This window comes from Platalea leucorodia, assembly GCF_965183815.1.
Source record: "Platalea leucorodia genome assembly, chromosome: 14".
Taxonomy (NCBI): domain Eukaryota; kingdom Metazoa; phylum Chordata; class Aves; order Pelecaniformes; family Threskiornithidae; genus Platalea; species Platalea leucorodia.
The window spans coordinates 11,674,583-11,688,219 of NC_138836.1; the positions used below are offsets into that span (position 1 = coordinate 11,674,583).

Below are 13,637 nucleotides of genomic sequence, written 5' to 3' on the forward strand. Positions count from 1 at the left end.
TAAACTCTAATCAATCCACATAAACTCTCATAACATTTTTTTATTATTATTCACACATGAGCCATATGTTGAGCTATATTAGCTATATTAGTGTCAAACAGTGCTGTCTCTGTAGTAACAGCAGGTCTGGCAAGATAAATCCAGGAGAGGACTCAGTCCCTTCACTGCCTTGAGAAACAGCTGAATAGACCAATAATATCTCTTAGAAAAACTTACAGTGGAGATGTCTTTTATACTCAGAAATCACAGGGATCTTGACACGGCAGACCCAGCTGGACACCAGAATCCACAGATACTGGTTGGTTGTTGGACTAAGGGATTACCTCAGATAAACGTGTTAAGCCCAAGTTCAGGAGCAGCTATTTTCCCCTCCTCAGTAAAAGAGTCTATAGGTAGGCCTTTAACTTTCCTTAACCAGGCCTTCTTGCGTGCTCTTTGCTGATCTTCTCCGAGTTTTGCCTGGTGAGCCTGGTGCTGAGCTGCCGTAGCTGCCGCCTGCACCTCCCGCTGTTTTCCTGTCAGAAGCCTGAGCCCGCCGTCACTCCGGGAAGGGTCTGCAGCATACGGACAAAAAGGCTTTTTTCTCCTGGAAACCGCTTCATTTTTCATTTGTGCAATCACCACCTGTGTCGATTTGATCAGTTCAGAAGAAGCTGTAAAGGGATCGATAAGCTCAACCCCATCTTCGGGGAGAGGAATAGCTTTACCGTGACCGCTGTGAGCTTCCTTTTCTCGCAGCAAACCACAGCAAGTCTTGGGACGTACAACGGAGGGAGCAGGGATGGAGGATTTGACAGTGGGTCCATGCAAAGAGTTTTTCAGCTTGAGCTGCAGCATTTTGGTTTCAAAGGGTACAGAAATTCTTTTCATAGTCAGAGAATCACTGTGCGTTCTTGCACGTTGGAGCTGGACTGCCTGATCCTTTTTGTGTTGCAGAGGGGTTTTGTACAGTTGTACCTTTTCAGGGCGGTGTTGCTGATGTTCCCGTGGAGATTCCCATGCTTCCCTGACTTTTGCAGTGTGCTTAATACTGGGGCTGACTCGGGCTGACTTGCAGGCGTTCTGCAGCATGCTGATCGTTAAGAGGAACTTGTCAGGGGACATCGGACAACTCAGGCCTCTTCTCTTTTCATGCTGCAAGGCGGCTTCTGCCCCGTCAGGATGCGCAGGTACACGGAGAGAAGGGCCATGTTCAGATTTGCCATCTGTTTCCAAAAATAAAACAATACATTTGGAGTTGAGGGTAGTTTTTGTTATCGTTGTTGGCAGGGTAGTACTCCGAGTAAGACCAGGGATGGGTGCTGGATTGACAGGCATATGGACAGTCCAAGTTTATCCACAGAACAGGCAGCGTAGGAAGCTACAAGTAGATGGTGCCCATTTCAGTTTGCTCATCCTTGGCCTCACTAGTGATGCTGCCAACATCAGAGGTAACTCTGTCTTGGTTGGCTGAGAAGTGTTCCTTGCCATAGCCTGTCCAGGTCAAACTAAAGTCAGATTCCATAACATACATTGTATTTGTGTGTGGATGGTTCGGTATCCACCTTGATGAAACCACGGTTTCTGAAAGGAATGAGGTTCCCACCACCTCTTCCCATGCACCCCTTTCTTGTCCGACAGTTTGTGCATTGGGAAAAGGCTTCAAGACAAGTCAGTTCCTGGTAGAAGTCTTGGAAGTAGCCAACACCTGAGAACCACTTTGAACCATTCCTACTGCATTTGAATTGGAAATCACAAGACGTGCTTGGTAGCCTAGCTTTGCTGCCTCAAGGGCTGTGGGGAGTGACCTGTGCTCTACGACAGACACGTCAAGGTGGATTGTGTGATGCTGCCCTTGGCTAAGAACTGGATGGGGATTATGACACAGTAAGACGCTCGGTCCCGTGGCCTTGCCATGGTGACTCATTTGTCACTCCGCTTTGCAATGTCATGCTGTTTGCGTACAATTTGCAATACAATTCTGTTTTTCCAGATTGGTTAACTGAACCTTCTGCCCTCTGGAAATGTATTTCAGGGAACGTTTAAGTTACAGTGCAGCAAGGCAGAATACAGCAGAACAAACTAATGAAAGTTACTGCTTGTTCCTTGTTCACAGAATTTAGAACCATTTAATCTGCACATATGTATGACCCTGCATCTTCGTTACAAACACCAGGAATCTGGGGTTAGAGACTTTTGGTGGTACAGCTCTTAGGATTTCAGAGTATGACTTAAACTTTAAGATCCCAACAGATTCTGAATATAAAACCCGAGAAAAATTAAACTTGAGACAAATGCCATATGGCGACAGACTGCATTTGTGATCTCGGTACTATCTCATTTTCAAGTTTCAGGTTGCCACGTCGTTGCTGGCTGAGACAATTTACAAATAGGTTTTTTTTTTTAAACAATTTTCCAAGTTACTGCTATTGATTAAATACCAACTACTTGAATAAATTTTGTGCACAATTCTCCTACACCTGTTTAAGAAACCAAAAAATGGAATAAGGATACAGTGAAAAAAAAACCCTAGATACCAGAGAACTCACTTTATAGCTAGAGCTGATCGCTTGTCCTGTTTATTTGACCTAAAGCAGCTTCTGCAGCCATCGCAGGCTCTGCAAGTGATCTGTTTTGCCACTGCAAACCTTTCATCCAGAACAGGTCTATCTTCTAGAGATCCTTACCTTGTGTTTCATCCATTCAGTTATCTTAGGTGCGCTTGTTTGAAGAATTACTGTCCTACCCAGCTGCCAAGGGTCCTTACCGGTATCTGCAAGGATTCTTGCAGAACGTGCTCTCGCCGACTTTCCCGAGGCAAAGGCTTGGCGTTGTTTGGTGCCAGGAATCAAAAGCTTTTTCTGCTGCTCTGCCTGAATACGAAAAGCCTTTTCAGTCTTGAGAAAAGGCTGCTGTTGCTGGCAAGCTGCTGGTTTCATCAGTTCATAGGAGAGAGCTAGAAAACAGAAGAAAAAAATCATCTCTAAACTTTGCTGGTGTTAAACTTTTTTTTTTTTATTAAAATCTTTATAACTGAAGGGATTTCAAGTCTTTGGTTACTGTTTTGCCTCTTATCACAGCTTCTAATGGTCTAGGTATTAGGAATAATCCAAAGATATTTGATTAGCAGAACGCCTCACAGAATTCAAAGATGACAGCAAATGTTGATTTTTTAAAATATTATGTATACACAACCCATACTTTTTTGCCACTAAAATTAAAATGTATTGCACTCCCTATTCGTTTCCCGTTTCTCCAAACTGTACATCTTTTACCAAGTAGAACTGCATCAAGGAGGTTAGCATCTGATAGCCTTAAAAGCATGAAAACTGTCCGAGGCCATGAGTTTATCTGCAATATACAGTTTGATTGTAGAGCTGGAAGATTTGCGATACACACTGTATTAAATAACTGCTGATTGAAAAAAATAACATCGCAATGTTACAATTTAAAAGGTGCCTGCTTATGTGCAATTGCATTTCCTGGTGGTGGCAGATCCTGAATGCAGGCATCCTATGATTTTCTAGAGTATTTTCTAATAAATAATTCAAGCACTGAATCAGCGGCATGTTTCCGTGCATGCCAGCTGTAAGAATATGAATACTACTACTGATTTCTCTATTACTCAGTTCGAAAGAGACAGTGCCTGTCTTGACAAACGCATTGAATTTATACCAAACCTTTCTAAAAAGGTACAAAGGTTTTACAAAAGCCTGGAAATGACAGAACCATTGAGATGCAACAGCACGTCTACCAGACTGCACTTTAAAAAAAGCAGAGCGGCTGTAGATTGATTCAGATGAAGGCAGCGGGTACTTGAAACTATTTCTAACTCATTTTAGCAAACGATGCCGGCGTATTGTAAGTAGTACTTCGAGATGCTTCACAACCTTTCGGTGACTGGCAGTGGGCCCAGCCAGACAGCGTGAGCTGCTCAGCATCTTCTGTCTCCGGAGCAAGTCGATGCATCCAGCTGAGGTCGGGGCGTTGCGCTCGCCGAAGGCGAAGCCGTGTTCTGCTTGAAGTCCCGTTGCGCTGATTTTTCTTCCCCACCATCTCTCGGTCAGCAGCTAAGGTATAGTCCCACCTGACATCCTCAAACTGGAACATCAGCAGACTAGTTGGTGAATTGATCACCATCCTGGGGAAGGAAAAGCCGTTAAAAGCACAGATATCATTAACACAGCTCTTACCGCCTAAGGGGCCCGTTTGCTTCTGTGCCATACAAAACCCCAGGGCCTTAAACAGATCCGAGATAACCATCGCTTGTTTAAGGAAGCAGTGGCAATTAGTCCCATCAGTCAGATGCTGTACATTTTAACTCATACTCTGGATGAGCCCTATGGGGCTCTTTTCGTTCAGCTCTATGAAAAAATGTGTTTTAAAATAATTAGGATGAAAATTGCCAACAGTGGACTGAGCTAGATCAGTGCAATGCCAAAAGAAACTGGAGATACCATATTATTAGGGACATTTAAACCTCAGTTGGAGGGGTGCACTGGGTCTGGTTGGGATGGAGGTAGTTTTCTTCATAGGAGCCCATGTATTGCTGTGTTTTAGAGTTGTGACCAAAACAGCACTGATAACACACCAGTGTTTTATTTAGCTGTTGCTTAAACAGAAGCTGGGAACTATCTTTTGTTTAGAGGTGCAGAAGTGAAGGAACCTGGAAGGATTTTCCATGATTGGCTTTTATAAAGAGGCAGTAGGTCAGGGAACAGGTAAAGGCTTTGTCAGGCCTTGGCTTGATTCTCTAACCTCAAGAAATTTGGGTTCTGAACGCAGCTTTACGGTTGGGTCTATATCTTAAGTTGTATAGAAACAGGAAATTTTAGATTGCTGAATGAACTCAGCAAATCTGTTTTCAGCCACTGTTAAGAAAAACAAGTTACTGAAGCAGTCAACAAGCCGTAGAGCCCTTTAAAACTTATTTGTGAGAAGGACAGTGAAAGGAAAAATACACAATTATTTGAATGACAATGTAAGCTGCCTGATTTGGGTCAGAGGCTGATTGCAGCTGTTGTCACCAACCTGTTTTCTGCAACATAGAAAGAAGATATGGGGTCCCCTCTGCTGTTGGCCATCAACACTTTCAAGCAGCTTCCAGTCAGGTAGTTAAATATACGAATCTTTCCATCAGCACAGCCGCTGATGACTCGGAGATAGAGGAACTCCAGAGACAGAACTTCCCTGAAAACACGACATGCCGATGTTGGCACATTCATCCTGCTTTCACAGGGAGGCATGATCAGCTACCTCTTTTGTGTCGGAGGAGATGCAAAGGTCTGCCTCCATCAACAGGCTAAACAAAGAAGCTCACTGAGATATTTAAAAGGCCTAGTAGTGAAGTTCTTCATAATCGCTCCATGTCCAAACCAACCAATGCAGCGCATCCTCAGAGCAACCAGTGTGGTTATGGCTATCTGGTGCATTTTAAATTTCATTTTTATGTCTAGGAAAGTAAATGGAAACAATATGATGCTGCAGTTTCACAGTTCTAATAAGCAATTAAAGTATTAGAAACTAACATAGTATACAGTTAGTAGGGTTCAGCACGTAACCCAGCCACCTCTGACATAAACACTATCTTTTCTTGACCAGGTCACGTGATACCCTCTTGCACATGGGCTGGGATCCTTGAAATATTGGACTATGCACTGTCAGTCTTAAGTCATCCCTGTTTGTGAACAAGTGGTTGCATATTTGCATTTTAGGTTGTTATAGGTCTTAACTGACAAACACTGGCTGTGGCCACGTAGTGCCTGACACCGTTTTAAAGACGAAGATTGTTGAAAGTGGGGATATTTCAAATCTTAGGACTGATAATTAAGGCATTTTGTGTTCCTGCAAGGGAGGCATTTTCTTTACAGACTTAGTAGACTGTTGAATACAACTTGAAACACATCCGATTCTTACTTAGGATGGCGGAAAGCTATTAGGCATCTCTTGAGGTTTCCCAACATGCTCCATCCCAGGGCGTATCCATCGGTGCTTCCTGTGACTAGGTGCCACTGATCAAAGGACAGGCACTTAACTGGGCCTTGGTGCCCCTCTAATGTCTGCAAAGTAAAAGAAATAGGTGCAACGCTGTCAGCAATCTGGATGTAAGTATGCCAAGATATCTTACAGCATTCACAATACCAGCCTCATATACTGTATTGTAGTTTTATTGGGTGTTATTATAATATACTGATACACCCTATGGATAATATGGTTAGTTTTATAGTCACTTAAAAGAAGTATTCTGGGCTTGTTGCTGATGGTGAGCTACTGGCATGGAATTAACATCCATTTTCCATCTTTATTACATGTGCTACATAGATGTTACTGCACTGAGACCTTTGTCCTCTGTTGAATGTTCACCCAGGAGAGAAGAGAGCAGGCTGCCCTAACCATGGTGGAAGGGGCCATTGCAAACCTGGCTCAGCTGGAGCTGGGATATCTTGCATCTGAGATGCATCTCAATTTGCAGCTCTCTTCCCCACACGTACAAAGAGCTTCACTCCTCTCAGCCATGGACTAATACTAATTCTGGACACCTGCTAAGGTAATTAGCAGGCTCTGGCCTCAGTCTTTAAATTGCAGAGCAGCTCTCCAGCTGCTTCAGCTTTATAAACTGTTACTAATTAAGAGAGCAAGTTTCATATTTTGGGCTAATAGATGATGCCTCCAGCCCTGCGAGCTGTTAGTCAAGCCCACCCTCCCTCTTCCCAGGTTCTGAATGCTTCTACAGGAGCAGAGATGAATGTACAGACAGGGAACAAGGAGTGATGGGGGTTAAGCAAGGCAAATCAAACCCTGGGTTAAAATTGACAGTTGTTTGCAAATTGGTTTCCATTATTTGCTTACAAATAATTCTGCAGTTTCTTTTATCAGTTTAGAGTGCGTTTGGTCTTGGTTAGGGGGATTTTTTGTTTTTAGAAAGTCTTTGGCAAAAGCAAAAAGCTGTGATAAACTAGCACAGAAGATTTTTTGACCATTTAGCACAAAATTATCCACCTAAGAAGAAACTTACTTTGATCAGAGCGCCCGTATCAGCACGCCAGACTTTCACCAGCCCTCGGTCGCACCCACTGACAACACGGGTGCCATCCATTTTAACTACCCAAACAGCACTGTTGTGCTTCAGAGTCTTGAGACATTTCCCACTCTCCAGGTTCCACACTGTTAGGGGCAAAGGGGAGAAATGTTAAAATACACATGCCCCAACGATAAAGTTTTGCCGAGTACAACATGAATTAAAAGATACTATTGGAATTACGGTTGCATCTTGTACCTGCACCTCTGCGTGTAGCCAAGTGGTGGTGACTTAGAAAGTATAATTGCATGGCAAAAATTTTAAATGCAAAGTCCAGAAAATAGTACGTCCTTTTCATCCTTTTTCTATAAGCTAATAATAAGGGAGCCTCTGGCAAAGCTGAAAGTTGGTACCACTTCCCCAAGAGTTGGTCTGGCCCTATAGGCACAAAGCCATGAAAACTGAATAAAAGCAGAAATAATGAGAATTTATTCAATGACACAGAGACCTGGCGTGTGCATGTATCCACAGCTTAGGCTGTTCTGGAAGGAAAAATCTGAGACGCTAAAATTCACCCTCCGATGTATAGACTTACATTCATACTCGCACCCTGCAAGCGTCACGCTCATCGCAGCTCTCCAGCTCTCTGCTGGAGACCATTGCTCGCTACGGTTTGCCTGTGTCTGGGAGGCTGCTCTCACCTTTCACCATCCCATCCCTGGCTCCTGACACAAACTGCTCTTCATGTAGATCCAAGCAGGTGACTGTCCCACAGTGACCATTAAAGATTTTCACACAAGCACCGCTGTATATATTCCAGCATCTACAAAGGACCGACAGAAAAGAGAATACAGTGATTAACTTAATTGATGGCTTATTCATCTTATTCATTATTTCCTACTTAACAGGCCCAGCTCTTCTCCCATACACACTAGGTTAAAATCAGGAGTCATTCCACTAAGGTGCTGGAGGATTTAGAACAATCAGGTCAGGCTTAGTATTAAATTTTTACCCATACACTTTGTTCTGCTGCCTCCAAACTACCTGGAAACGCGTGGCTAGATTTCACCTTTGGCATGGTTGCCTTCAATTAACCTTAAAATATAGAGCTTTACAGATAAGGTTGTTTCTTTACTGGCCGGTGCCAGGATGATTTCTGTTGACTTTATCTAGAGAAGTCAAGCCTGCACTTAAACAAACAGCGCTTTTGGAGTGGGAAGAGCAGGGAGGACAGAGCCTGGGTCCGTATAAACTCCCGTTTTGTTAAATACTGCTTTTGATGAAGTTGTGCAATTGCCGTACCAGAGCCAGACAACCCGCTGTTTAGCTTTTCACCCCTCGTCATGATACTTTTGAGATTTAGTGATAAATAAGATGTAAGAGCTGATCATCTCCACCCCATGTTTCAGGGTGCAGTACCTGGAAAGGAGCAGCTGTACAGGAGGTACCAGGGTATTGAGGCCTTCTAAAATGTCACGGAGAAAACCAGTGTCCTGGTTTCAGCTGGGAGAGAGTTGATTTTTTCTTCCTAGTAGCTGATATAGTGCTGTGTTTTGGATTTAGTATGAGAATAATGTTGATAACACACCAATGTTTTAGTTGTTGCTAAGTAGTGCTGACACCAGTCAAGGACTTTTCAGCTTCCCGTGCTCTCCCAGCTTCTTGTGCACCTGGCAGGGGGCACAGCCAGGCCAGCTGACCCCGACTGGCCCAAGGGCTATTCCATACCATATGGCGTCATGCTCAGCATATAAACTGGGGGGAGCTGGCCAGGGAGCAGCGATTGCTGCTCGGGGACGGGCTGGGCATCGGTTGGCGGGTGGTGAGCAATTGTATTGTGTATCACTTGCTTTGTATATTATTATTATTATTACTACTACTACTACTACTATTCTATTTCATTTGACTTCAATTATGAAACTGTTCTTATCTCAACCCACGAGTTTTCTGACTTTCACCCTTCCAATTCTCTCCCCCATCCCACTGGGGTGGGGGGAGTGAGCGAGCGGCTGGGTGGTGCTTAGTTGCCGGCTGGGGTTAAACCACGACACCCAGCCTCCCTGAACTTGGTGCTGACCTTAAAAACGCCAGAATCTCACTGCAAGTGCCTATGGGAAACATATCTGGTGTTTTAAGAGGCTTGAGGAGAACCTGTGCATCCCTTATCTTCCTATTCTAGCATTCAGTACTGGGTGAAACGGGGAAACAGCAGCTGTCCTATGTGAGTAGGGAATGTGTTTCCTTATCCACTGCCCTTCATTAATGAAAATGGTAGGAAGGCAGATTCCTAAAGCTTGGGCTGGAAGGATGAAAGTTTCTTTTTTCCTAGATTTGCCAAGGGGCTGGTATCCCAGGGCACGGTCCCCGTGCTGCTCACCTGATGCTGAGATCAAAGCTTGCACTGAGAACGAACCCTTTCTTCTCATTGAGGAACAGTGCTTTGATGCTCCCAGCGTGGCCAGAGAGCAGAGGCGGCACTTCTTTCATTCCCGACATACCAAGAAGCCTCACTTTTCGGTCTGCAGAGCCAACGGCTACCAAGTTTCCACCACTGTAATGGATTACTCTGCTTTGGTCTGATCTGGATAAGAAACAGTGACCGAGATGAGCTTTAGCCAGCTAACAAGGTACAACAGGTCGAAGACTGTGACGGGCATTTTTCAGATGCTTAACAGTCCTCACCGAGCACCGTGATGGGCAACACGCTTCAGCGGGTGAACCCTTTGCAGGGCACCACAACCCAGGTCCCTAGTTCTGCACAGCCATGTTTGCATCCAGAGGGTAAGCTTAGAGGGGGGAGAGGGCTCCTCCCGGCCCCGTGTCCCTTCTGATACACCATGGGTCGCTAACCCTGACGTCTTCAAAAATAAATTACCTTGCTATCTTTATAAAGAACTGGATTTGACACTGAGGATTTCTTAACACTGATGCTGAGAGACCCTTCTCCAGCCATACATTCCCACAGAAAGATTGCAAGGAATGGGAGAGGTTTTTGGAAGCCACTGTTTGGCCCTGCAGCCGGGCAGCCTACTCACTGGTCCGTGAAGACACGAATGTTGTAGGAGCCACAGAAGACATTTCTCTCTTCCAGCTGAATCGTATCAGTTTGCAGATAATGATAGGCTGCCTGCAGATTGTCTTCCTTCTCCTGATGGAAAGAGAAATAGGGAAATATAAGTCGTGGAGGGGAGAATGCAGCATTATTCCATAGTATTAAATGTAGCGGCTTGGTCCCCACTATAGTGATGAGACCATCAGAGCCAGCAAGTGCTGGTAAGGACCACGCAGAGTGCAGGACCTTCCCGGTTAGTGCAGAAACGGGGGCTGTTCCCATGCCATGTTCCGTGGTGAAAACGGAAGACCTGACAGCTGCACCATTTATTCTTTGGGAAAAAGGCCGTGTCCTTGTGATGCTGCCCGGCCTTGCCAGCACCTCTGGCCTCAAGGCTATTCATGCGACGGGGGGACACCTTAGGCCAAGGCAGGAGCTCAGGGATGCAGGCTCCCTCCGGTGCAAGAAGGGGCTGAGCAAGCATCAGTCCTTACGAATTGCTCACAGTGGTGCAAGCCAGAAGCAGGAGTGGGAGAAGAGCAAAACAACCCCGAATTCAGTCCTGTCTTCCAGGACCACCATGCCCTCCTTCCTCCCCAAATGCAGAAATGCAGGGTCCATGGAAGGCAAACAACTTCCAACATACCTTTGTTTTACTTCCCCACTCGTGGGCTTTCACTTCGATGACATCTCCCTCTTCATTTAACTGCGGAATCATCACATCGACTGTTTTAGCATAGTTTGAAACTGCTCCTCTAGGGCACAACCCCTGAATAAACCAGTAGAGGCAACACAGTCACTGCAGAGCCCGCGCGCACAAAGGACGCTGCTCACGTGTTGAGGCTTCAGCATCTCCACGGGATGCTGAAGTTAGTTACATGCAAAGCTGAGCTGCACACACTGGCTTGCTGTTCTTGTTTAAGAGACCTGGCTTGCATTTACCACTTTGTTGATAGAAGATTTAACTTCTTGTGAAAAAATAATTGCTTTCATTTTTTTTTCCCGAAACTCTAGCCTTAAGCTTTTAATAAGCTGCAAAACTTTCCCATTTCAACAGAAAAAAATTTCAAAGCGCAGCTTGTCTTTGGTGAGCACTTGGTTGATTCAGAATCCAAACCCACTTAGATAAGAGGCTCTGAAAACATCAATATCTAAGATTCATTTTTAATGTGTGAAAACTTCCACTAAGCCTTCTTTGAATGCTAGCACAGAGCTGAGGTTTCCATGCTCTCTTCACAAATCAAAGCATGAAGAGACCCCTAACTTTGTCTCTTTGGAGATTTACCGTTAGCCTCAGCTTGCTCTCTGGCAGGTCCATACTAACCAAGACGAGCCTTTCCTAGAAGTTCTGCTTTACTGCGTCCCACCCACCAGCTCCGACTTCTCACAAAGAAACCTGGCATTCCCGTCTTCCTCTGTGGAGCAAATAGAGCTCAGTGTTCCAGCTGCCCCAGGGAGCCACTGTAGCTCTGCCCAATTCCCACTAGCTCCTGGAAGTCCAGTATTTGCATTTGTGACCAGACACTGTTGTCTTGATTACAAGAACGTTTTGATCCATTTTTAGAGTTGCAGGCTCTCTAAAGGTCAGTAAAGGCTGTTCTTGTGGCAGTATAAACATCTAACCTGGCTTAGCTCTGCAGATGGAGGAAGAAAGAACAGGGTGAAGTTGGGAGGTGGCCTCCAGTGAAGGCTCCTCCATCTGATGGCTTGGGAAGCAACAGAAAAACACACTTTTTCAGTGCAGAAGCCCAGACATCATACCTGCAAGTACAGGATGTTCTCCTGTACTACGCTTTGACACACACGTTCCCTCTCGACTTCTGTGGCCAGAAAAGCCCAGCATCTACTCACAGCAGCACACGCGTTGAGGGATTTTTGATCCAGAAGCCCTGAGGAATTAAAGGGACAGATTGGCAACCCCCTAGACACACTAGAGAGCATTCATTTCCCTTACGGGAAGCCACCCTTGGAAAATCAGAGCAGCTTTACCCAGGATGTACATGGAGAGGTGAGGTGGCAGGCAGCGAATGAAGTCCTTGGATGGGTTGGCATTAAAGGGTGACTGGAGAGATGTAGGAACCACAGTGCCATCTTGATCGGCTAAGGAGATAATAGGTGAGCTGTCCTCGGCATCAGGATCCTCCTGGATGAGGCAGTCGGTGTTTTGGGGCCAGAAGCACATTGCTGGTGGGTGACCACCTAGAAGACACGGGAATTGATAGTCTTATGCGCTTGAGCTTTGGTGGCTATCAACGGCACTGTTGATAGTCATGCACTGCAAGAGTTGGTTGATCTTAACGTGACTCTTCTGCTAAACCTTTGGTACTGTACCATTCAAAGGAAAATGCTGAAAACGCTCAGGGTCTTGCAGGACAGCTGACACCAGCGGGGTCTGAGGGCAGAGAACGACAACCCTTCCCACTCACCACTGCCCTGAGAGGGCTCTTCACGGCTGGGAAAACCAGGGGACCCAAGGGGCCACAGGAGACCCTGGCTGAGCTTGGTGGGGACGCAGTGAGACAGTTTTCCTTTTGCAAACACAAAATACTTTACCTCCGCCACCTCTGCCTACAGCAGTCACCAGCATGGCGGGGTGACTGTCCCGGGCCCTAAGGGGAATACCAAAACACCCTCATGCCAAGGGCATAGCACTTCCTTCCTAAAAGGTGAAAAACCTTCTCTTCCTTTAGCCATTACATTTTCTTCAGTAAAAATATGACCTGGGTTATGACACTGCAGAAGGAAAGAAAGGGGGACAAATTTCTCTGTTGTCCCTGAGATAGGGGAAGGGTAAACGCAGCTGATGCCCTTCTCGCATTAACAGGTTTTGCTGGTGTCTGCACACACCTCTGGCATCTTTGCCAAACGTCACTCCCCCTCGGTGTAAGGCTTTCCTTCCTTTTAGGTGCACCACCAGCCACCGTGCTAGGTTTTGAAATTCAGGTTGTGCTGGTGGAAGACCTTACACCTGGCAGAACAACATCTCAACCAGCGGGAGGGAAGAGGCTGCCTTTCATCTCTTCGCTAAGAGGATACTGTCAGCACCTCGGCAGACTCGGGAAGCCTCTCAGAGCAAAACCAAGCATCTGTTGAATGGCATCACCTCCTCCTGCGTGGCACTTTGAGCTTTCCAGCTAACTGTTGCCATGGCCTGCCATGCTTTTTTCCAAAATGACCCAGAACAGAACTGTTCCTAGGCAGGGCCAGTCGTTAGTGTCCTGGTATGAAACACCATAGATTTTTTTTCCCCCCCCGGTATTAAATACTCAGGCAGTGGTACCCATCACACTAAGCTGGCCAGTTCTTGCAGATGAGGTTTTACTTTCAAGAGCTGCAGAAGAAGTGCTAGCAGGCCACAGTGGAAATCAAATCCGGGCACTGGGCTGAGGACAGATGTCTTCCTTGAAGCTGCTTTGGGATTCAGCAGGTGATCCATCTACCTCTTCCTCTGGAAGAATTAAGCAGAGTCAAACCTTACAGTAGGCATCTTAGAGCTGAATTAGGGGACTGCAGATGTTAGAATAGTATATTAAGTATCTAATAAATAAATTATGCTACATTATTTATTCTATCCCTTCTAGCTATGCA

The 13,637-nt window shown here is 45.6% G+C and overlaps 1 protein-coding gene across 1 annotated transcript; it reads right to left on the reverse strand.

The window, feature by feature from the left end:
• Positions 1-324: 324 nt before the first annotated feature.
• On the reverse strand, positions 325-12,636 carry FBXW10B (F-box and WD repeat domain containing 10B; the record flags this gene model as incomplete). Its single annotated transcript, XM_082326551.1, has 13 exons — positions 325-1,301; positions 2,747-2,935; positions 3,852-4,120; positions 5,011-5,169; positions 5,896-6,038; positions 6,995-7,143; positions 7,699-7,820; positions 9,375-9,578; positions 10,033-10,145; positions 10,696-10,818; positions 11,811-11,938; positions 12,039-12,248; positions 12,603-12,636. The coding sequence occupies 13 exons, from the start codon at positions 12,634-12,636 to the stop codon at positions 325-327; spliced, it is 2,820 nt and encodes a 939-aa protein (XP_082182677.1).
• Positions 12,637-13,637: the final 1,001 nt, after the last annotated feature.